Raw genomic sequence first — 24,774 nt, forward strand, 5'->3', positions numbered from 1 at the left:
TAAACAATTCAGTAGAGCTCATCTGCATAATGTCCGGTGTTCACCACCAGGCTGTGTTTGACAGAGCAGGGTCCGTTCTGGTCCTATGCTGTCAATCACATTCACACCATGGTGTGCATTTGTGCACACACTGGAATCCAGGCATCCCGCTGACAGCAGCAATAGCAGCAATTAAGAAAGCCATGGGAGATAAGGGGTGTAAAATGGCCTTTATTTAACCTGAGTCTTTTGTGTGGGTGTCTGTCTTTTGTGTGTCTGGGTGTTTGCCTGCTTGTGTGCGCTTGTTTGTTTGTGTGTGTGTGTGTGTGTGTGTGTGTGTGTGTGTCTGGGTGTGTGTGTGAGAAAAGCAAGTGAAAGAGGAAGAGAATCCAGACACTAGGGAGGTATTTTAAAGGACATTCTTGGAATGCTTTGTGTGAGCATTGCTGCCTGTTTCTGTGAGTGCGCACTCAAGAATATATAAGTATTCGGCCACATAGTAGAAGTGTCATATGTCTTGTAGTCCTTTTTCTATGTCTATGACAGCTGTCAAATAGTCCTACTTTCATGTCAATGGTTACTGCAAACCGTAGTCCTACGGCGGCGCCCCTGGCCCCGCCCACTTGCTACACTCAAAGCTCATTTTAAGAGTACCTGTACTTATTTTTTTTTCCATTTAAAGCACTGCTTCTCTGTTATAATAATATACATCCGTTGTATCATGGTGAACAGAGACAGAGGGTGCTAGCAGGTTACGGTCTCCATCTGTAGCGGATTGATGCAAGTCAGATATGCCTAAAACAACTCCCCACTCCTGCTAGAAGAAACCTTTTATTTTTTTCTGTTATTACGTTCCAGGAGACGTAGTTTCTTTAGGTTATTGCGCCACCTGGTGTTGAGTTCTTTTCAATAATTCTGTATTGCCGTAAGCAAATATTGCCACAGCGTTGTGTGTACGTACATACATATAGAAGTGCACTTTACTATCTAGATTTTCCCGTATCTAATTAATATTAGAAGATACAAATTAAATCAATGTATTTTTTGCACAATTACTTAAATTCATTACAATCAGCGAAAAGACTTCACCTTAGAAGACATCGGCATCTAATAAAAGTATTATGTTACACACAAATAATTAATCAATTAAAACGATAAAAGGATCCAGTGGGGGTATTAAGATCAAGTATTTCAATCTAAAAATGTGGCCTCCTACTTTGTACAGCTGGAGGCAAGAAGGAAGTCAGTAACTCAGATTTCTCGGTCTGTAGTTGCTTGTGCATCGTGCAGTAAGGGGGGGGTTCGTCACCCGCCATAATCTCCTATGATTGACCAGCAGCTAGTAATGCTACTGCGGCCTTGATGAATTTCACGAATCTCGCTGCCAATTGTACAGAGAGGCCCCTCTGAGGCATACATTCATGATGAACACATTGGTTGGAGCCAAAACTTCCCTGACGGGATCAGATACATAGCACACGAGTCAATATTTCCTCTCCATTGGCGCAGAGGCGCCACCGCCTGCCACCTCCTCCTAATACACTTCTGTATGTTGTGTGGACATGCATACAGAAGTGTATTTTAGTATCTAGATTTTCCGGTATCAAGTTCAAGTTCAAGTTCAAGAAAACTTTATTTCGGAATAAATCCATAAAAGCACATAAAATCAGTATAAAACATTTGGCAACAATAATAAAATCTTCAAAAATAATGCATCCAAACAGCTAATACATACTAATTACATGCATAAATCAAATCGACATTTTTAGGTATTTTTTCCGTTTGTGCCAGAAAGCCCCCAAGAATTTTGCCACTGCGAAGACAATGTGCGCGGCTGTTTCGCTCTTAAGAATTCTAAAGGCTTGATGGCACCTTACGAAGCCCAGGTTCCTACAGATGGGAATGATCCACTTTCTTCGGAACTCAGTATAGCCTGTGCAAAAAAATATAAAATGCAGCTCAGTTTCCTCACTTGCGCTGCATGCCGGGCAAATACTGGGTGTCGACTGGGACCAGGAGCTAGTGAAAGCACGAATTGGCAAGGACCCGTGCCTCCATTGGAGGTAGAGCTTCCTAATTATTACGGGGTAAACATTATCCAAGGCCGATTCGAAGATGTATGTACTCTTCATAAAAAGGAATTGGTTTGTTAGGGACCCTAGGGATTTGGAGGGTCGGAGTGAAGGAGCCTTAGAATCATGATACACCTTGGTTAGAGCCTTTTTAGAAAGTTTGGGACAAACATTACCAGGATCGTTCCATAGTGCATCTAGTCCTAGGCTCATCAAACTATTCCTTATGAATTTAAGCCAAGGAATGTTCCCCGAATTTGGGAAGCTGAGAACTTCCTGGAGACCCTGTCTATAGTGAATCAATTCAGGCACTGTCCATAATCTGCGCCAGTAGATCACAGGACGAAGTGCCAACTCTTCCTCCAGTGGTCTAATGCCTAGGTCAAGTCGTAAAGGCACTAGCGGTGTGCTCGGTGGAAGAGCTGCTAGACACCTAAGGAATCTGTTCTCCTCCTTTGTCAGGCTGTCCAGGATTTTATGACCCCATAATTCACTCCCATAGGTAACTGCTCCTCTTGCTTGGACTCTATAAATATGAAGAGGAGGGCCTATGGGTTTAAGGGTTGACCTATTCTTCCCCACCATTGCTAGTATTCCACCAATATGTTGCGCCAGCTTCAGCCTTGTTTTCTCCTGGTGTTGACCCCACCCCAGTTCCTCGTTGAGTGTGACACCAAGGTATTCAAATGTGCTCACTCGGTCTAATACATTTTCCCCAATGCGAGGAATGCGGTGAAACCTGGGTGGCGGATTGAAGGCCATAAATTTGGTCTTTGTGGTGTTAATTTCCAATCCATGCTCTCTACAGAAGTCCCCAAAACCATCCAGAACACGCTGGATTCCCATAGGTGACTTGGAGAGAAGGAGGGTATCATCAGCGAACATAATCGCTGGGACCCTCCTTCCCGCCAACTTCGGGACATCCGAATTGGGGACCCCATTTAGATGGTCAATAACCCCGTTGACAAAGAGGCAGAACAGGGTCGGTGCAAGTACGCACCCCTGCCTAACCCCTCTCTCAACGGGAAACTTGTTTGAGAGTACACCCTGCGCACCGCACCTCACACGGGCATAGGTGTTTGTATGGAGGCGGATGATCATATTCAGGAGATCAGCTGGCACCCCAACTTTCGCCAAGACTTCCCAAAGCTTACCACGCGGAACAAGGTCGAACGCAGCCCTTAGATCTACAAATACAGTATAGAGGCTGCCACCCTCCAGCTGTATTGTTTTCCAATAAATAAGGGACAGCCTAAAGACCTGGTCCACGGTAGAGATCTTCTGGCGAAACCCAGCCTGGAGAGGGCTCAGGACATCCCTCTCCTCAATCCAGTCCAAAAGTCGATCCAGCAGAAGCCTCGCAAAGAGTTTCTGTGGAACGTCTATCAGACTGATCGGTCTATAATTGGCGGGGAGCAAAGGTGAGCCCCTTTTAAAAATGGGCACAATCTCCGCCCCCAGCTAAGTTGGGGGAAGTGCCATCCCATGAATAATTGCGTTGAACAGTATCAGGAAGTAGAATGCCCAAATTCTGACTTCGTGCCTTAGGAGGTCACCTGGAATCTTATCTAAGCCTGGCGCTTTTCCTAAAGAAAGGCAGGTGATTGCCCTTTCCACTTCCTCCAGCTTAAAGTCTTCCAGCACCATGCAACTATCAGTGGGGTTCACTAAGCTCTCAGGCGGAGTTCCCATTTGGTCTATCCCAACACTGCTATAAAGGGACGAGAAGTGTTTTTCCCAGACTTCAGCTGTAACATTACCATCTATTGCCTTAACAGGTTCAGCAGAACCATGTCTGACTATGTGCCAGAATTTTTTGGAATCTCTGACTTTGAGAGCAGATGTTATTTCTGACCAGTTCTCCCAATCCCAGTCTATTTTCGCAGCTTCAAGACTGGACTTATAGGCCACCCTCTTTTCCCTGATCACAGAGGATGTTTCCTTATTCTTAAGTGCTTGAAGGAGATCTTTCTTTGCCAGCCTACAGCTGGCGTTGAACCAAGAGGCTCTTTCACTCCTCGTTTTCCTGCCCCGAACCACAGGATTCAATACCTCAGCTAGGTTGGCGCAAAAAGTCTGATGGATATCCTCAAGGGAAGAACAGCCCTCCGACGAGGGCAATTGAGGGAGAAGGCTCTCCATTCTTTCCAAAGTTACAGCCACTTGCTCATATATAGCCCTTATACAATTCGGTTTCTCTAATAGTCTATCCCACCTTAGTCTTCGTCTGTTGCTAGACAGAGTGAGGCTAGGGGCAGGTAAACCATTTCCCCGAGTTTCTGGCCTGAGAAAACCATCCGCAGCTAATGAGAGGATTAAGGGGTTATGATCACTATCAGCCCTTTGGGCAATTTTAAAGTCTAATGCCAATTTCCAGTCTTGGAGTCTGATCAGTATGTAATCGATCCGGGACTCCTGCCTTGGTCTATTAAAAGTTGGCTTGGGCGGATTATCCCCCTTAAACCTACCATTGCATGCTCTAAGTGAATTTGCCAATATTAATGTTAGAACTTGCAATAGGAGAGGTGATGCTACCCTGGCTGGCGGACCTGTAATTCTCTGAATTCCCCAGAAATCATCCTCCTCACTGCTGATCCCATCTAGATACGCCGGGAGTGGTTCGAACTGAATATTGAAATCCCCTCCGACCAAGAGTATATCTGGGCCAGTGAGGGAGTCAAGAAAAAGCCCTAAATCCTCCAGTGTCCTTGAGGTGGCTGCAACTCCAACCGGTCTAGAGTATATATTTACCAGTCTCAGACCCGCCCCATTGGGCCAACGCAGGACGACACATAGGATATCCAGAGAGTTAGTTTCTACCACCTCGGCAGTGCAACCTAAATGACATGCAATCCATGTTGATAGGCCACCAGACGGGCGTCCCTTCCCGCCCCATCTAGCTGGAATATCAAAAGTAGCAAAACCAGGGTGGCTAAGATTTTCTCTGGACCACGTCTCTTGGAACATACATATGTCCTGTTTTTTGATAAAGGTTTCCCAATCAGTATTGCCTAACTTATTGGGGAGCCCAGCCACGTTCCATGACAGAATCTCTAAAGCCCTCAAAGTTCTAGTTACAGGCATAAAAGCCTCGTGCGGGGTAATTTCTTCTATCCTCAATAGAGCACAGACCTCCCGCGCACTTTGTGCGTTGCATGAGGGCCCCTGTGGAACTTTGGCCTTTCGTGGGAAGCAGCCACCCACCGCCTCCACCCCGTTCTCCATGTTTGCGGAACAGTAAGATTCGGTAGCTATTTCGTCTGTGGCCGCCAGAGCATGTTCCAGGGGCCCTGAGCGACCCACCAGTGAGGACATAAGTTGCCTGTCAGAGATAGAATGGTGTGGACAGCAAGTCGGCCGTTTGAAAATCAAATCCATACCCTCGTCCTGGCCCCCATGTATGCTATGCCCATAGCCAAAGGAAATACTGAGTCAATCACAGTCATCAACTCCTGATAAAGCCCCAAATCTATTATCAACTTCGAGGGGAGTAAATGGTAGCGTGTAATTCACCCTCCGAGGTCCCATTCTGTGATTTCTAGGTGGAACCGTAGTCCATTCTGCTACTTTTTCATATGCCACGTGACTAGGTACATGCATGTTACAATGTGGAACAAGGGAAGCAGATGGTGCTACGAATGGATGAAAAAGGGCCACAGTTTTTCTTGGAGCCCTGGGATGTACATTATAAGAGACTGTTGATCTTGGGTAGAAATAAGATAATACACGGGGGTTTATAGATCCCCGTGTAGAGCCCAGAGGGTAGTCTAAGATGTATTTGACTGCATTGGGGTCTCTAAAATTAATAATGATTACATCCCCTTCTAGATCTTTGGTTCTACGGCCCAACCAAGGAAGTCTCCGCACATGCAGTATCTCTCCATTGATGTTAGGGGGAAGGGGTCTATTTGTCCTAAGCCAGTGCACGATTTTGTTTTTTAGGTTATAATAACCCTCATTTCTGCCCTTATCCAGAGGTGGAACTTCAGTTAACACCACCACATATGGTACCGCCTCTGGGGGCAAATTAACTTGATGGCTACGTGAATCACTTACTATAACTGAGAAGTGATTCTCCCCCTTCTCGTTTGGGGATGTTACTCTGTTAGGGTTTATTATTTCCTTCCTTAGTTCACCATCTACATGTTGGCCATGACTTGGATTAATTGCGGTAAGGGTGGGCTTATCCCTACACTGAGAATTGGAGCTGCCTATCTCGTTAATCCTAGTGTGCGTGAGAGGTGGATCTGAATCCGTAGGGGGAGACGGGTAATGTGTGGAATCTTTCGGTGTCCCTGGATTTTTTGTGAATAAAGATTCTAAATTCCCCAATCGTGACTCTATATTTTTTAATCTTTCTATGATGGGTAGAGTGAACGATCTAATCAGCTTCTCGATGCTCTCAAGGTGTGATGTCACTGTACATAGTTCAGGTAGGAGCAATGGACAGCGAGACAAGTCAGGAGGGGGAAGAACCAGGGAGGTGGAGGGTGTTACAGCCAAGTCGCGTGTAATTAAGAGTGGTAATGGAGCCTTTGTCAGTGATGCAATGCTCTCAGTTTGTGTGGGGCCCTTGCCAAAATCAGTGTGATTAATATTGCGAATTGGCAAGTTACCTAACCTCTTTCTTCTCTTGAGCGGGGGGGGCCTTATAACTTTGGACACCTGTACCCTCCCTGCCTTTTTAATAGTGGTCTTAGCCCTCGGTTCAGTTGGAGTAATAACAATATCGATTTCCTTTCCAGAAATAGTAGAAGTATAAGCGGAAGACACATTAGTTAAAACTGGTAAGGAGTTAAAATTACTGGGTATAGGATCAATTGTTCTTAACAGCTCTGGGACGTTATCCATGGCTAGCGCCTCCTGCGTCAAGGTAGAAGGGCTTAGCACAATAAGGGACGAAGTCAGAGGAGATGTACTGTCCAGTAATGTCCTATTTTTCATGCACTCTATGGAACGGCGTCGCTCGGCCCTTCGTTCATCGAGTGTAGTCTCCTTGTCCGTGGGTACTGCCATCTTTTTAAAATAGTCTACCAATGTACCTTTGGTTGGAACACCATGTTTAGCAGGAGAGTTAATAGCTACAATGTCAGCCATGTTAATATTAACAGTATCAAACTGTAGACTCACGGTTCGTAGATGTTGCGAATAGGGATTTACCCCAGTCCGGTCTCCTCGTGACTCTGAGGGCCTCAGAGGGCCCGCTCTTTGCCCGGTCTTCGCCCCGGCTCCCGTCCCGCACGCGTCCCGCTAGCGCGCGAGAACTGTATTGTGATAATATAGAGGAGGGGGGCGGAGATAGGGGAGGAGTCGGGAAGAGGGCCAGGTGCAGCCGGTGTGGAGCGCGCACGGCTCCCTGGTCCTCGCAGTCCCGAATGCGTGGATCTCTATTAGCAGGCTCTCCCCTTCAGCAGGTGAGTTCAGGCAGCGTTATTGCTCCAGGATGCGGCGTCCGTTGTGCTGACAAGCCCCAGTATCCAGCAGCAGGGAAACGGTCCTCGAGCGGCACCCGCGAAGCGGGGGCCGCGAGTCGTAATGTACCTTGCAGGGGAGGAGTCGGGAAGAGGGCCAGGTGCAGCCGGTGTGGAGCGCGCACGGCTCCCTGGTCCTCGCAGTCCCGAATGCGTGGATCTCTATTAGCAGGCTCTCCCCTTCAGCAGGTGAGTTCAGGCAGCGTTATTGCTCCAGGATGCGGCGTCCGTTGTGCTGACAAGCCCCAGTATCCAGCAGCAGGGAAAAACCGGTATCTAATTACTAAAGAAGCTACACATGTTTGTGTTATTAAGACAAGTTTATGATTAATTAACTGCATATTATTGTGTGGCTTATGACACTCTTCCTAAAATGTGTATTTTTTTGTTATTTTACAGCTCCTTCGACAGGAAATTTGTGTATCAGATGCGAGGTATAGGGCCAATTGAGCAAAGCACTATTCTTGTTGTGGACCCAACCACCTCTACTGTTCTGCAATCCACGGGGAAGAACATGTAAGTTATGCATCATATTATCGTACTGTGGGATGGGTAATGGGATTTATTAACAATACATTATTTATATAGGTTGAGTATATCTTCCTATATCACACAGGTTTGCAGGCCCAAGTCACAAAGTAAATGAGAAAAAAGGTGAACATTTACACGTACTCCAGTGTTTTGTCCACATTTCCAACCTTCAAAGGAGTTGGAGAATCCTGGAGAACTTGCATGCATAAAAACATATGTGAGTAGAATTTACACCTAGTGAAAACGTCCACATGAATAAATCAAGTGAAAAAACATTGCCCTAGTTTTTTCTCGACCAGAAACTTGTTTTTGCCCAAAGAGGACGGACTCCTTACTTTTGAACCCCTATTAACATTTGTGAATTTTTCCTCCCGCTCTGCGAAGGCCCTTTCTCTTCCTTTTAATAGGAACACATTTTCGTGTATATTTCGTGTATTAAAAATGATGAAATTCAACCATAGGGGCATATTTTCGGTGTTAGTAAATACACTTTCCAAGGTTAAAACTCCAGGTATGTTGATTCTGGCACACCGCAGAAGCACTTCCATTACAAATGTAGTGCGAGGCGGTCCACCATGTTAGTGCCGCCTGCTCAATATTATTTCCGTTTAATAGAAACAACCTTCCAAAGAGAAGGCTTTTTTCTATAAAACAAACTATAAATGTCATTGACATGCTGGGATATTGTTCCATGTGGTTTTTCCATGCTGCCTAATACTTACTGACACCCACTGCATACATTCCAACCCTTCCGATTCAGGCGGGAGACTACTGATGTCAAGGCTAGTCTACCGCCTCCTGATTCCTGCATGCAAAGAACCAATTCCTCTTCAAGCTTCAGTCGACAGCGACTTGTTTGTGAGACTTGGAGTATACATTGCCAGTAACCTGCTCCTGCAGGCAAGTGCACAACATGTTTGTCACGCTTTCGCCATAGTGCTTTCTCCGTGCTCCTGACAGATAAGGATCACAGTTTTTTTTACATTTCTCATATCCGACCCTGCAGCAGTACACTTGCAAGTCCCATGCATGCCATTAGACCCGATTCAGGCCTCAATGGAAGTCAGTGGAAGAAATACATCCTCCCAATTATGTTTTTTAATATCTTCTACTTTCCTCTTCCAAAATGTTGGAATGCATGCCATGTCTTGAAGTAATTTCTTTGAATTCCAAATAATTTAGAAGAAAGCTGTGCAGTTCTCAGCATTGATTGACTTCTGCAATGGCTGACAGTGGTAAATGGGTTAATGTCTAGTCCCTCTTCTCTATTATAGCACCCTCATATTTAACTAGCTATAGATTAACATTGTCGTCTAACTCGAAATCATGTCTGGGGGGCCTGCTTTTACCCCAGATGGTGCCACAGGTGGTTATAGCGTGGATGCATTCAGACCCCTGGCCCCACATTTAGCATTTCTGGATGGAGGTGAAATCCTCCTCCATCCGGTATGTGTTGAGGGGTCCAGGCAGGCACCTATGGTCACGAAGGAGGGTACTGGTTTAAGTGATAGGTGCTATAACCACTGATTCTCGAATGCCTGAAATAAAGTATGAAGTCTCTAGTCCTTTCTCAGTACCGATTCCCTGGAAGGGAGAAGAATGGGATCTAGCACAGTATGACCTGAACTTTACATTCACTTGCGCAGAATTCCGGCAGCTCGGGCAGAAGCCGCTGGTCTGTGGCTCTGGCCCTGCATCTGGATGATATTCTAACCCAACATATCTGTGTACCTAGTGCTCTCAAGTGGCCAGTGTCAAGATGTACTGGACAGTGTTCACTTCTCCACAGCTGAGTGCCTGAGCCCTCACCTCGAGGGCTCCCTTGTTACAATACCAATGCAGTAGCTTTCGCTTCTCGGGTAGAAGCCCGGTGATGCCACCACGCTGCACCTTCACAGTGAACACCTCCCTGTGGCTTCACTTCTTTACTTAAGATAGATAGCTTAGGAATCAGTAGACATTTGACCTGCCAGCCCGGAAAGAGCAGCTTGAAACTACCTCTATTCCTTGGTTGATTAGTGGATTCTAAAGGGAGAAACTTTCAAGCAAGAGATCTCTTGCCAGCACTGAAATCGTTTTGTCAGGAAATCATTAAACACCTGAATTTATACGTCGTCAATCAGAAAAGATTTCCGCATAGCTGTATCCATCATTTTGTTTTCTTGCTCGCTTTATGATCCGCAGTGTAGTATATGATTTCATACAACACTTCGTTTTTATTGAAATGTTAAAACTGGGGCTGAAACAAGGCACAACAAGCACTGGCAAAGCCACTAGGTCTGACGTTGGCCGCTAGTCTTATACCAATTATTTTGTTTTGACATAGTTTTTGTAAAACTTTATTGTTTAAGAAGATTCCACGCCCTCATTAACTTAAAAAAAAAACACATTGTTTAAAGGCAAAAATGTTTCTTTGGTCTCAAAAGAGCAAACACTACTATTGAAGTCTCTGGCACAGAAATGAAGTACTTTGTGGGCGGATGTGCTCTTGTGAAAGGGCAGCATGCCATTAGTCATAGTGAAGTGAGCCGTTGGCTGAAGTGGGCTGACAAATTTAATTCTGATGCATGCTGGAGTGCGTGGAAGAAAAATGTGAATGACATAACCACATATTCATTGATGAAGTCTGGTTGAAAACACCTATATGCATGTCTTTTATGTAGATCATTTTAGTAAAATCAAAATGCTTGGCTAAGACAGACCTAAAAAAAACAATTAGTCTGGCATTGGCTGCCTGCCTCTTCCCTTTGAGACAGAAGGCGGGAAAGAAAGAAAGAAATAAAAACAAATAGGCAAGACAGAAAGAAGGAGAGGAAGAAAAGTGAGGAATGGAGGACAGAAAGAAGGAGAACTTAAAGAGAAAAGCAAGAAAGAAGGACAAGGGGAAAGAAAAAGCAAGAATGAAGGAAAGAAAGGAAGAAGGAAAGAAAGCAGGCAGCAAGAAGGAAAGAAGGCAAGAGATAAAACAAAAGAAAGAAAGCAAGAATGAAGGAACAAAGAAAGCAACAATGAAGAAAAGAATGAAAGAGGAAGAAAAGAAAGAGAGCAGGCAAAAGAGAAAGAAGGTGAAGGAAAGAGAGAAAGATGCCCCTAAACAACTAAAAGAAATCTTGTCCAAAAGAGCCAACCTCTGGTTCAACAATTATGTTAACCCCTTCGGTGCTCATGACGGAACGGTTCCGTCATGAGCCACGGTTGAGCTGTGCTCATGACGGAACCGTTCCGTCATGACCACGCCCGCGCAAGATTCCGTCAGCACAGCGGCGGAATTTGCGCAGCATGGAAGGGGTTAACAAAGAAAGGCAACTCCTTAGACTTGTTGAAAGAGCCAACCACAAACTGGAACGTCAAAGACACAGCACCTACAATAGGTACATTAGGAACTAGGAAGCAGTTTCTTTCAAAATCAACTTGACACTGCCGATCAGAAACCAATCTACCTGTAAAAGCGACCCTGCTTCCACAAACAACAAAGCACCTCCTAACTATGAAACCTTTGCTTCCTTTTTCACAGAGAAAATGCCATTAATTACTAATGACATCCATACCACTCTCCTTCTGTCCCAACCCCTCCTACACACCTCCACAATGGATCATGATGCTCGCCCGTATAGCCACCCCATTTCTCCCAAAAACCAAGCCACAAAAATCAAGAAAAAGAAAACCTATAACCGTTCATTCTCTGGATTTGCCCTAATTATTTGGAACTCTCTCCCTGCTGAGATCAGATGCAAACCATTCCCATCCTTCTTCGGGAAAGAAGTAAAAATATTTCTATCCATCGAATTCCTCTCTCACTGAGAACTGAGCCATGTCCCCATTCCCCGTTTAGACCCCACCCTCCATTTGTCCACTGCCTCTGGTTGCACCGTAATATGCCTGAGCCTTGGACCTATGTTATACTGCAACCCCCACGCAAATCTGTGCTTCACTACCTCAGGGAAAACTGTGCATCTACTCCCCCTACCCTTGCTTTTCCCTTTTACAACTACCACAGAACTTTTGTGTACACTGTCTTTTGTATCCCTCTTTGATTTACTGTTAAGTATTTTTTATTTACACTTTATGTAACTTGGGTACTTGCTACTATTTTCTTTACTTACTCCGCGGCATATCGTTTAATCTTTTTTACGTCATTATATATTTTCATCTATTCTCTATGAGCCGCATGTTTTTGATGTTGTGCCTTCTCTGTAAAGTGCTAAGTTGTCATGAACGCTAGCGATAAGAGGCCATGTTCATTCACTACCTCGGGGGGGGGGGGGAAACTGTGCATCTACTCTCCCTACCAGGGCAACTCCCTACCATAACTACCTCTGAACCTTTGCATTCACATATCCTTTTGACTATTGGATTCTTCTTTTATATAATGTTGCTATGTATCTTTATCTACATTTTGTGTAACTCGAGTATTTGCTGCTATTTTGTTTACAAATCCCACTGTATACCGTGTACTCTTTTTACCTTTACCATTAATTTGTTTCTAGTCTCTATGTACCTCATGGTATTGTTATGATGCCTATTCTGTAAAGCATTCTGATACCTTCGGAACAAGGTCACGCTATATATCACTCATAAACAAATAAAGAAAGAAAGAGAAGAAGAAGTTAAAAAATGAGAGAGAGAAGGCAAACGAGAAAGATGATGAAAAGAAAGAAAGTAGGAAAGTAAGGTTACGAAAAAAGGATAGTTAAGTTGACAAGATTTATGGAGCACACTGATTAGATTATATTCGATGTTCATGTGAGCTGATGTGAAATAGCAGCAGTCAGACAAACCAGGCCTCTCTGACAGGAATTTACGGCAGCATTAGCAAGAGATGGGATCCAATAAAGCTGGAATGAGCCCTTTGCTCACATGACAAGCGCTCTGCTATCACACCAGACTCTAAACACAAAGATAACACTAAAGTTATTGTAAAGTAAAAACAAAACTAAAACTCTGCCTGCCTTGTGTGTGAATTTTTCTTTTTGAGAAAGAGTAAATTGCAGTCACTCAAAGGGATGTTAACCAGTAGCTTAAGTAGGCCGACCATTGCCTTATGCTATGGTGGGTGAAGCAAAATGTGAATGACAAAACCACAGACAAATGAATGAAGAGAGGTGGCTGAAAGCCCCTTTAAGTAAGTATATTGTACATATAATGTTAGTAAAATCAAATGTTTTTCCTAACGCCAGACCTAAAATATTGCACAGAACGTTAATGCCACATACAGAGCTGCCAAATGGAAATTGCTAGAACTCGTTTAAAGGGGTTAAATAAGTGCAGTCAGGTAAAATCTCGGGAGCGTATTCACAAATGCATGTATAAAGTAGCACTCCTGTAGTATTGTTTTATGTACTCTTCGAGGCATTTGTGAATTGGCCTCAAATATCTAAAATGGGAAGAAATCTGGACTGTTTATGGGACTTTTCATATATAGTTAATACAAACAGAAATGGTTGTATCCTCATTGCACTTTTACCAATAGGGAGTTGGGCATTTCTTGGGCAGATTTTTAACGGCATGTAAGAATACATGAGTGTTTATGCAGTATTACTTCTCGTAGGCATGAATGCTTTTGTAAATAGGATCACCATTCAATCAATCAGGGGTTTATAAAGAGCGCTACTCACCCTTGAGGGTCTCAAGGCGCTGGGTGGGGGAGGTGCTGGCCGGTGCAGCTCCAGGTCAGTTGAAGAGCCAGGTCTTGAGGCTCTTCCTGAAGGTGTGAAGAGTGGGGGAGTATCTGATGTTGACAGGGAGCTCGTTCCAGCTTTTTGCTGCGACGTAGGAGAAGGCTGTTCCGCTTGCTCTGGTTCTGCGGATGTGTGGAGTCTCTGCCAAGGTGAGGTCGGCGGAGCGGAGGTTCCTTTTGGGTACGTGAAAGGGGACTCTTTCATTGAGGTATTTGGGTACAATGTTGTGGAGGGATTTGTAGGCGTGGGTGAGTAGCTTGAAGGTTACTCTCTTTTTGATGGGGATCCAGTGTAGGTCTCGTAGGTGCTGGATCATGTGCTCGTGTCTTGGGGTTCCGAGGACGAGTCTGGCTGCGGTGTTCTGGATGGTTTGGAGCTTGTGTAGCAGGGTTTTGTAGATTCCGGCGTAGAGAGCGTTGCCGTAGTCCAGTCTGCTAGTTATGAGTGTGTGGGTGATGCTCTTTCTGCATTCAGGGGAATGGTCCACTTGAAGGTCTTGCGGAGGATGCGGAGGGAGTTGAAACAGGTGGAGGCGACGTCGTAAATTAGCAGGCGCGTGTAGGTATGTTCAAACAATATCGGGGTATAATTGCCGCATTTCTCCTGACTGTCAACGTCGTCCCTCAGTCATACACCACAAGCTACACCCTTCACTATCGCACTCATGGATTGAGCATTAAATGTGTATTGTGAATCTTTGGCAGAAGGTGGTAGCTGGCTTGAACTGTTTCTGGACTAGTCAGCTGTTATTCCAACATTGGTGCTGTAGTCGCATCGAGTAATAGCCTCCGTGGCTTTGTAGTGTCGACATTTACCCCATGTGGACTGTGTCAACTGCTCTAGGGATCCAGAAGGCGACTAGCTACAATGTTTAATCTGATTCCTGTAAAATACCCCCGTCTTATGCTGGGGAACATAATAGCTTTTTGTAGGAGCTGTTCAGCAGTGTATAGTGTTTGACGGTGACCTCTTTTTCAGGAGTGCGAAAGGGTTCGCTGTGTATGAGCTGTGCGTTTCGTGAGACAGCAGATTGCAGGGCAGTGATGTCTGCTCCATCTGTCAGCGATCTCAAGGCAGGCGGCATGACTCACCTGGCAAGCCTTACCCCCCAGATCAGATCAGGGGGAGGATGAGACAATTATGGATCATTAGGTGATGAAAAATGACAAGTGGCTCATATGACATGAGAGATTACCTGCTGTTAGGCCATTTTTCATATTTCGCACATACTTAATGACACCGCTGTCATCACCTTCTCGTTTTCCTAAAATGATAGCGGAGCCTAAATGCATATGATTGAATGTTTCACTGCCCGCGTCTCTACGTTTGGATACATGCTATAAACCGGTCTGCGGTGTAGGCTCTCATAGGCTTTCTCAACACAGACCTCACCCTCCACAGTGCCCACTGGAAGCGCTCCTTCTCTTTGAGTAATTCTTTGGTTTCTGTATCTGCCATTATTCAGAAACACTCTTTGTGGAATGAATTTACATGGTCCAGAAGGTTTCAGGACTTCTGACTGCAGGAAGTTCACCACACAGAGTTGGACAGTAGCTCCCAGACAATGATGTCTCTGCCCATTGATTTCCGTTCCTTAAGCAGGGATCCCACATCACCCGCGCATGCCACGTGTTACCCATTTTTTACCTACACCTTTCTTCTCACATACTTTTTTTTTTGCTCTGTGACGGTTACTCCAGAACTTCACAGGGAATGCATTCAGGTTAGACGGGGATGACGGGTATGCAGCAACCTGGACACAAGGCTGTGATAGGTTCCTGTGGCACATCTCAATGTTACAGCCAGATTTTTTCTCACTGCCTCTATTTTTCTTTTTAAGTTTTTCATTTTTTAAATTTAATGTTGGTGACCCTATGCCCTTGCCTCATCCATATATGTGTGTGTGTGTGTATATATATGTATATACACATATATACACAAATATATATTTCTTTATTGGGGAAATATGCATAGTACAAACTGAGTGCACTTAGCATCCACTAGTAGGGGACTGGGATTTTTTAAATGTAAGTGAACTCAGGGTTTGAAACCTCCAGCATAAAAAACGCACCCCTTTAAGAAATCTCAGCAAAATGCTCTACATGAAAGATATTTCTAACGAACCAAATCCCACAGTTAATGGCAACAATTTAGTAGGGACCCCGCCAAAACACTTTATACACCTCATTTCTTCATGTCTTACCAAGAGACACTGTGAGCGGGTGAGATGAATGACTCAGGACTCTACGTCTAGTCAGAGAAGGTTTTATTTTGATAAAGTCCCGTTTAGTGGGCGCAGCCAGATTGTTTCAACGGGTATGGGGAATTTAGTCTATATGTAAACGAATCTGTGCTTTCCGTCGAGGTAGAGTGGCGCCGGGGTCTTTCCCTTGTGTTGTTCCGTCCTTCTGGCAGGTGTGTCGGCGTAGAGGACTCCAAGGTGCCGGCGACCCAAAAGAAAGACAGAAGCAAAGGTGGCGGTCAGAAAACAAGTTCTAGTTATTCTCACACGGGGACGGGGAAGTGAGGACAACACTCTGGTGCTCAGGTGCGCTTTAGGCTACGGCCGTGGTGCAATGGGACCGGTGCGAGTGAGGAAGGGAATAGTGCAGAGACAAACGAGTCGGCGAGTGGCGTTAGCTTAACTGTCCGCCTTCTCCCGCCTCCCGACCCAGCCCGTGAAACGGTCACGTACCTGGGATAGCCACGCTCCTCCGTGGGCGCGGCTCGGCGACACGTGGTTGCGGAGTCCTCCTGTCTCCGGCTTCTCTCCTCTTGACGTCCGTCCTCGGTCCTCAAGGCGTTCTCGTTCTCCTCTTTCTCGATCTCCGTCTCCAAACTCCTTCTCACGTCTTTCCTTCTCCAGGTCTCCCGCTCCGGTGTTCATACACAACCCCAACTGTTCTTGGTCGTATTTTATTGGCTGCGGGCCCAGGGTGTCATCAAAGTGGGCGGGGTAGTCCGAGAGTTCATCCCAGTTAAAGGGGAAGGCGTCTGCTGTAGTCGGAGCCTCAGTTCCTGAAGCTGTCCATGCGTCTTCCTGTGGATTATAAAACATAGGGCCCGTGAATTCCCGAGCCTCCCACCACTCAGCCCCGTGCCGACAATCCTCCCCGCTCTCCTTGTCACAGACACATATTTGGTTACTGAAAAACTCGAACACTCTCCAATCCACTCTCTACTGTTCTGCCTCTTTACTGATCATTTCCAGTAGTTAATATACTTTTCTTGTCTTCTGCTGCAGCATCTCAACCTCACATTCCCCAAAGCAGTGCTTCACTGAAGAGCTTGTGCCACTCGACCAGGGTCAAGAAGTGTAGGGAGGGCAGAAAAACAGCACAACCGAACATCACAAGCTAGTTGAGATTTTCTCAATACTAAACGAATTACGGTGGAGCACAACAAAAAAGGCCCTTGTGCAGCCCTCGGGTACTGGCTAACCTCTGAATATCGATAGGCTGCTGGCAATGCGTTAAAAGTGCCACTGTGCACCAGAGGGCCAGAGTTTTGTACAACAAGCAGGACTCGGGCAGATTACATTAGGAGTTTTCTGAAATGGCTAACTTTGATTTTTGATGTTCGAGTTCCATCACTAGGATAGTTGAAGGAGTCATTAGAGGAAGCATGATCTGTAGCACTCTTGGGCTCCGATTACAACTTGTGCAGAGCGGAGTTTCCGTGCAGAATTCTATTCCGCACAATTATCAGTGGTCTAGCGTTCCTGTACCCGTACACTGGATCCAGCCAGTAAACTCACTATCAGAGAGGGCTGCTGGGAGTCTGGGACTGACCTGTTCCCTGCCCCCAGCACAATTGTTTGCCAAGGCACGGGGAGCATGTAATGTGTCCCCCATCTGACTCCATCCTCCCCTAACTTCTCCCACGCCTCCTTCACCCTTAAACAGGAGTGCTTGCAGACATCATTAAATCCTTCCTTTCCGACAGACGTCAGACAGTCGCTTTGGGTGAATTTGTCTCCAAACCTTTCTCCCTCCCTTGTGGGGTTCCGCAGGGTTCTTCCTTGAGCCCCACACTCTTTAATGTTTATGTATCTCCTTTGGCCCCTCTGATTGAGTCCTTCGGCTTCTGTTTAACATCATATGCCGACGATACTCAAATAGTAATCTCTTTGCAACCAGGCCAGGAGAGGGCGTCGGGGGAAAGGCTACATGATTGTATGGGAGCAGTGGGAGGTTGGATGACGCAAAATTGCTTAAAGTTTAATGCTGGTAAGACAGAGGTGATGTTATTTGGTAATAATGCTAATCTTTGGACTTCTAGTTGGTGGCCTGAGACTATGGGTAATCTTCCAGTTCCTTCCAGAAAAGTCAAGAACTTGGGTGTAGTACTGGACGAACATCTCACCATGCATGATCAAGTGAATGCTGTGGTCTCTGCCACCTCCTATATCCTTAGGACTCTAAGGAAGGTGTTACCTCTTTTGCCGGCAGACTGTAAGCTTACAGTGGTTACGGCCTTGATTATGTCACGACTTGACTACTGTAATAGCCTTTATCTTAACATGCAGGAGGGTAATCTAAGAAAACTTCAAATGCTCCAGAACTCAGCAGCTAGGCTGCTCACGGGAACTTCGAAATTTGCCTCTATTGCCGGCTCAATGAAAAAACTTCATTGGTTGCCGTAAAGAAGCAAATTCTTTTTAAATCTCTCTGTTTAGTTTTCCGTGCACTTCAGGACACAGGTCCACTTCGTCTGAAACAACAGTTTCGGTGGTATGTGCCGGCAAGATCTCTGCGCTCCCTAGGAGCAAAACTAATTGTACTTCCCATCATAAAGAAAGCTAGATGGGCTGGTAGAAGCTTTGTCGCAGGGGCAGCCAAGGCCTGGAATGAGCTTCCTTTTAGTTTGAGAAACTCTAAGGATCTACTGTCATTTAGGAAAGCGCTCAAAACATCGCTTTTCTGATTCTCCTTTCTGTTTTGGTTGTTGGGAGGACTGCAGCAAGCGACGGGACACCCTAGGGTAGCTGCGCGCTATACAAGTCTTACTAACATAACATAACATAACATAACATGTTACCCCTGCATCCTCCCTTACCCAAGAGTGCTTGCGGACATGTAACCCCTGCACCTCCCTTACCCAAGAGTGCTTGCGGACATGTAACCCCTGCACCTCTCCTTACCCAAGAGTGCTTGTAGACATGTAACCCCTGCACCTCCCTTACCCAAGAGTGCTTGCGGACATGTAACCCCTGCACCCCTCATTACCCAAGAGTGCTTGCGGACATGTAACCCCTGCACCCTCCCTTACCCAAGAGTGCTTGCGGACATGTAACTTCTGCACCCCTCCTTGCCCAAGAGTGCTTGCGGACATGTAACCCCTGCACCCCTCATTACCCAAGAGTGCTTGCGGACATGTAACCCCTGCACCCTCCCTTACCCAAGAGTGCTTGAGGACATGTAACTCCTGCACCCCTCCTTACCCAAGAGTGCTTGTGGACATGTAACCCCTGCTCCCCCCTCACCTATTAGTGCTTGCAGACATGTAACCCCTGCTTCTCTCACTGTGGCAGAATGGCTTGGTGCAGAATCCAGAGTGCGGGTCTGGGTACCAGTTATGCGGCCTGCATATCACTGACAATAGCGATGAGGAGGGCACAAGTATTAGTGGGGTCAGAACTACTGAGAGCATCAGGTCAGCACTGAAGCCCTGTACTACTGCACTGTACAATAATCAGCTTATAATAACCCCTTCCCAGCGGCAAAGGTGGTCATGGTCAGACCCCAGGCAGCAATGTGTGCCTGCTTCCGTACTCAAGGTGCCTGCCAGCTTGTGCCCAGGCCGCACACCTTAACATGTTGAAATAGTAACAACCTCACAGCCTGGGAGTGAAATGTTTGGTTTAAATGAGAGTGTTTCAGTTTGAGGATCCCAGCTGTTGAGTAGGGATATTCAGAATCATAGTGAGCAGAACACACTCTGGCTCTTTCATCATCTGCGTCTAATGGGCCAAAAGTGTTTTAAATACAGACTCCCCTTTAGTCATAGACCAACATCAAGCTTTCAGTGCCAGTTTAATTATAGGAAATGTGACCAATGTAATCAAAATGTCAATCACTTCAGCACAATTGAAGATTTAACTGTGTACAGGATGCCACAAAATACCAGTCTACCTAGTTCAGTGGTCGAGTGAAACCTTTCCCATTAACATTGGTACTAATGCTGTTTTTTTTTAAATGTGTTTCAGGTTTTATTTGCCACATGGACTAACTGTTGACAAGGACGGCAATTACTGGGTCACTGATGTGGCTCTGCATCAGGTAAGTTAATTAAATAAAACCCTTCTGTATGGATCTGACAAAGCCCGAGGAACTCAAAGCGCAGCCAATGGGAGAAGGGATCACCTCCTTGACTCCGCGTGCACTTGAAGTCAACAATCTAAAGCTCACACTGGGTTGGTACAAGCGTCACCAACAGTACAAAAGATGTACTTTTGGGGTGCAAGGATGATAGTAGAAGCTTTAGAAAGGGAATACATGAGAGAGAGAGAGAGAGAGAGAGAGAGAGAGAGAAGAAGTCTGAAATCCTGAAGCTAAAGAGGCCAATCATAGCGTTGCTGGTACTGAAGCAAGATGCAATAATTAGCGGGAGTGGGATCTGTTGTCCCAGTGCATAGGAAACTCTGAAGGACAGGAAATGTTGTGGTGTAGTGGTGTAGTTATAATGATAAATGAAGTTCAGGGACATTTTGCTGCCCTGTAGTGGCGATAGACACCACTACTGTAGACACGTTGTTGTATTTTTTACTGTCCTGGAGAGTTGCTGTAAAGAATTGAATGAAACCAATTCTAGGAAGATGGCTATCAAAGTTGATCTACTTCTTATGTGATATCTTAACCATTCTGCACCTAAAAACAAGACACGCAGTCCAAAAATCAAAGTTAGGACATGCACAGGAGAATAATCGACCCTGATCCCTGGCTGGCAGGGATGGGGGTACTGGGCCCTAAAGGGCCCCTGAGGACAGAGGCGGTACCAAACAGTAAGCCTGTAGTAGAAACCTTCATAACTGCGTTCAAGAGCTGTGGTGTAGTCTGAGAAATCATCCTGAGAGCTCGCTGCATGGTCAGGACTCAGGAGGGAATTTGTAATTACAGAAGGTGCTTTTCGGTCCCTATTGTAATATCAGAGTGCGTCTCTCATTCATTGGTGCTCAGCGCAATCTTTTGATAGCCCAACCTCCAGGTGTCAAAAGGAGCATCCCACTGGCATATCTGGAAAAAAGGAAGTAAATGAAGGGAATGCATTGGAGAGTGAAGAGGACACAGAAGAAAATGCATATCATTGAGACATATCATTGCTAAGAAGAGGACTAGGCCTGTAATTCAAAGGTACAGGCTGAATGTAAAAGGGGAAGAGTGTGCAAAAAATGATAATTAAACATTCAGCTGTTGAGGCAAATACGTTTGCTGGGAGTTTACAATGGAAAGGTGATAGGTAATACATATCCACAGCTGAATGGCAGATTTGCAAAATAATGGGGTAGCTGTTAATCTATTTATACAAGTAAAGGTTTAGAAGTTGCTAGCAAGGGATTACATTAGAATAATTAATATCCTAGGATACTTCACGTTTTTGCAGAGGTATTCATAAAAATATGCATGTAGTTCTTCAGCCAAGCCCTGCTTATCTATTTTAAGGAGAAAAGACCCAGCATAGTTACAGAATTAGAAACCAGGAAGCTAAGGACCTCCTTGGCTGTGCTTAAAACATTATTTCCAGCTGCAGAATCTCTGGTGTATTTTAAGAGCCTAGAAACAGTGTTGCATTGACATGAAGAACATGTCATTGGTTGCTCCCTCAAACTGGTTTCTGAAAGCTCTATATGCTCTGGAATATTTTCATAAGTTGGGAGTACTATTCTTAAAGAAGAAGTTACAGAATAAGACGTTTCAGGAGTATAAACAGAACCTTTTTCTTTGCATAAAGAGTGATAAGTGAAGGGGCGCACTTTTCAATAAGAATGGTTGTTGCTGTTTTATTAACAGAATTAACATGCAAAGCCAGTAGGTCTCACTTTAAGCCACCTAGCTGTTGGCTTTCCAATTGTTCATACAAGCATGTCAACGCATGCATCAAGATGTCCATCAATATTGGAATGGGTTTCCTATTAAAGGAAACACATTCCAAGATGGCTGTCTATCGCCATGCTGCATGCGTGCCCCATAATCCAGGGGTGAGCATGCAGTGTGTAGCAAGTGTCCTGACACGTGCATGCTCTTGTGTCATGATGCAGCCACTGTTTTGTTTTATTTACTATTTTCGATGGAATCTTGAAATGGAAATCGCAAAAAAAATAAAAATGCGCAGGAAAGCATATTTTGACAGGAGAGGCTTGACAGTAAATTGCAGTTAAAGGGCCCTCGAATTTTTTTTTAATGAAAATTAGAGAAACAAAATGGACGCTGTGATTAAGATGGTGGGGAAGGGTGGCCTCGGAGAAGTAAACACCACCAAGCGGTGGGAGCAAGTGGTGTGGGGGAGGGGAGGGCGGGGGCTCGGGCTACAACATAGGAGCTATTGTTTTAAAATTAACAAATAAAAAATGAAATCCGGGAGGGGCATTATAAACAGTGTACCAGCTTTGGAGGAGGTGACGAGAATGTGAACAATATAGAAGCCACACAGGGGTGAGGGATCAAGAAAAAAGTAGCACATTGAGAGACAGCAAGAACTCATCTATGCACTCTCATATAGTGCTGAAAATAAAAAAGGTTCTCTGAATGCAAGGAGCGTCAGTAGTGGAAGGATACAAGTCAATCAATAAGAACAATGTAAGACCCAAATGCTCCTGAGTGAGACAAACACAGGAATAGGAAGGAAAGCCAACGAATCAACATCAGGTTAGTGAGATAGACTACAAAGACCATGAGGAAGTGGTTGACCCAAAGTACACGCTGTATTTTCTGGAAACAACAGGTCTGGCCTACAAAAAGCGAAAGCTCTCTATAGGGACTGCTTGGGTGTTGGGGTTTTGTGTGTGGGTGGGTGTGTTTGGTTTTTTTTGAGTTTGAAATCCTCGTCTTGTCAGGTCAGTTGAGGTTTCCAGGTGGCCGTGTGCTGGAAAAGAAAGTTTATATTGCATTGGCGTTTGATGAATAAATACTTCCAAAAATTACTTTTTATATACATTGTTTAAAATAATTTTCTAATTTTAAAAATGGCTTAACTGTACTTTTTATTATTCAGTTCATCACATGTTAAATGTTCATACCTCCATTTCACCATGATTCAGAAAGTCTTTTTTTTATTTTCTAATGCAGGTCTTTAAACTGGGATCCCAGGGAGGGGACTCTCCTCTTCTAGTCCTAGGAAAGGCCTTCCAGCCAGGAAGTGACAAAAGCCACTTCTGTCAACCTACTGATGTAGCTGTTGATCCAGCAACTGGCAACTTTTATGTTTCAGATGGATACTGTAACAGCCGCATCATGCAGTTCTCACCCCTGGGGAAGTTCCTCTTGCAGTGGGGAGAAGGTAAGGCTGTAACTCTGCCCTCTGCTGGTAGTCATAATGTTTGTGCATTGGAAAGACGCGGTTTTCTTTCACTCAGTGTTTGAGCAGTACTTATCAGCACCTGCAGTAGTTGAGTGTTCTTGTTATCTTGTTATAGAGTGTCTCCAGCACAGTATTTATTCTCACGCTTTCCTCGCTATCGTATCCTTAGCATGTATAAGAAAGAAAGTCAGAAGTTGAGTATACTCCCATACGTTTGCTCCCAGAATAGGAGTGGAGTTCTGGTCTTTGTGAGAGTCCAAAGAAAATCACTGGAAGTACAACTTAAAATCTACCGCGGTTACAGCCCTCTAAGAGTACTAGTGTATAATGAGGCAGATTGCGCCGTAGGTGTCTACAGCCTGTTTGACTTAGTATTTAGGAGTATTATTTCGCCCTGGAGAAACTGTGTTTCTATGAGGAAAAAGATCTTCCTACAAACTGCTTTGAAAATCCAAGTTTTTGACTTCAATTCCCACCCAGGAAGCACGTTTATGCCGTCCCTTTTCAATGCAGGTATATTTCCATAGTGGGAAATATAATACAAAATGTCACTACTACAAATGTATAGGGTTGTGGGTGTTCCATCCTTTTATTTTTTTTAAATAACTTTCCCCTACCCCTAATCATAATTCATAAGGTTATAAGAGCAGCAGGATTATCCAGTTCACTGGCCTCTCTGCTGTTGTAAGTTTACAATTTTTAAATCCAATTTATCTTGATTTTGTGCAACATGGTGTAAAGTTTAGAATAGTTAGTATCTAGGTGCACAAATACCTTTGTGAATATGTTCTTCAGTTATTTATGGCTGGCAGTATGGACTCCTATTTCTCTCGAAAGACCAGACTAAAAGGTTTTTTATTACTTTCATCGCAGTGTGAATATTTCTGAAAAGAGAAGAATTTGCAATTGCTATATTGTATACATTCTTCTATCATGGAACACTGATTGTGCAATGTGCTCATTACCTTCAGAAAACTTGTAATAAAAATCTGTGAAAATAATTAGAACAATGTTTTACCCATCACAGAATGTCAGTGATATGACTACAGCCACTAAAACTAATTTTAATAAAGTGCTCTTTTTGTGGCGGGATGGGGGGGTGTTCACAAAATATCCATAAAACAGTTTAGGAAGCTGGGTCTTTATGTAGTGTATCATAACGAGGTATACTGTGCAAAGAGTCCAGGTACTTCCTTATGAGTGCACAGGAGGTCTAGCAATCCCAAGGTGCTCTTCTAGGGGTTAGTGTGGTTGAGCAGCATTAGGCTTATCAGGGAGGAGTGTTAGACATCCGCAAATACACACAATAGTCAATAAATGATGCACACGACTCAATAAGAAGATCTAAACCATTTTTTTAAAATAGCACAAATCTTTATATATATTTAGGCAGCAGAATCAATACGATCAGGTAAGTAAGTTTTTTTTTAATAAACTTTTTATCAAACAATTGTGACAGTATAGTAAGGCACATAGTAAAGCCATATTACATTCTAAAGTGACATTAGCACCATAGTAATCAAAGAC

General features: G+C 44.6%; 1 protein-coding gene across 9 annotated transcripts in view; it reads left to right on the plus strand.

Annotated features, from left to right (window-relative positions):
- PAM (peptidylglycine alpha-amidating monooxygenase) overlaps nt 1-24,774 on the plus strand; it is a 1,234,044-nt gene that overhangs the window by 1,026,515 nt on the left and 182,755 nt on the right. For all 9 annotated transcript variants that reach the window (XM_085632559.1, XM_085632564.1, XM_085632562.1 and 6 more), the window contains 3 exons: nt 7,922-8,038; nt 19,940-20,012; nt 23,016-23,226. In XM_085632559.1, the coding sequence (XP_085488685.1) occupies nt 7,922-8,038; nt 19,940-20,012; nt 23,016-23,226 (401 nt within the window). The remainder of the gene's footprint in view (nt 1-7,921; nt 8,039-19,939; nt 20,013-23,015; nt 23,227-24,774) is intronic.

Source organism: Triturus cristatus, chromosome 2_1 (assembly GCF_964204655.1).
Source record: "Triturus cristatus chromosome 2_1, aTriCri1.1, whole genome shotgun sequence".
Classification (NCBI taxonomy): Eukaryota; Metazoa; Chordata; class Amphibia; order Caudata; family Salamandridae; genus Triturus; species Triturus cristatus.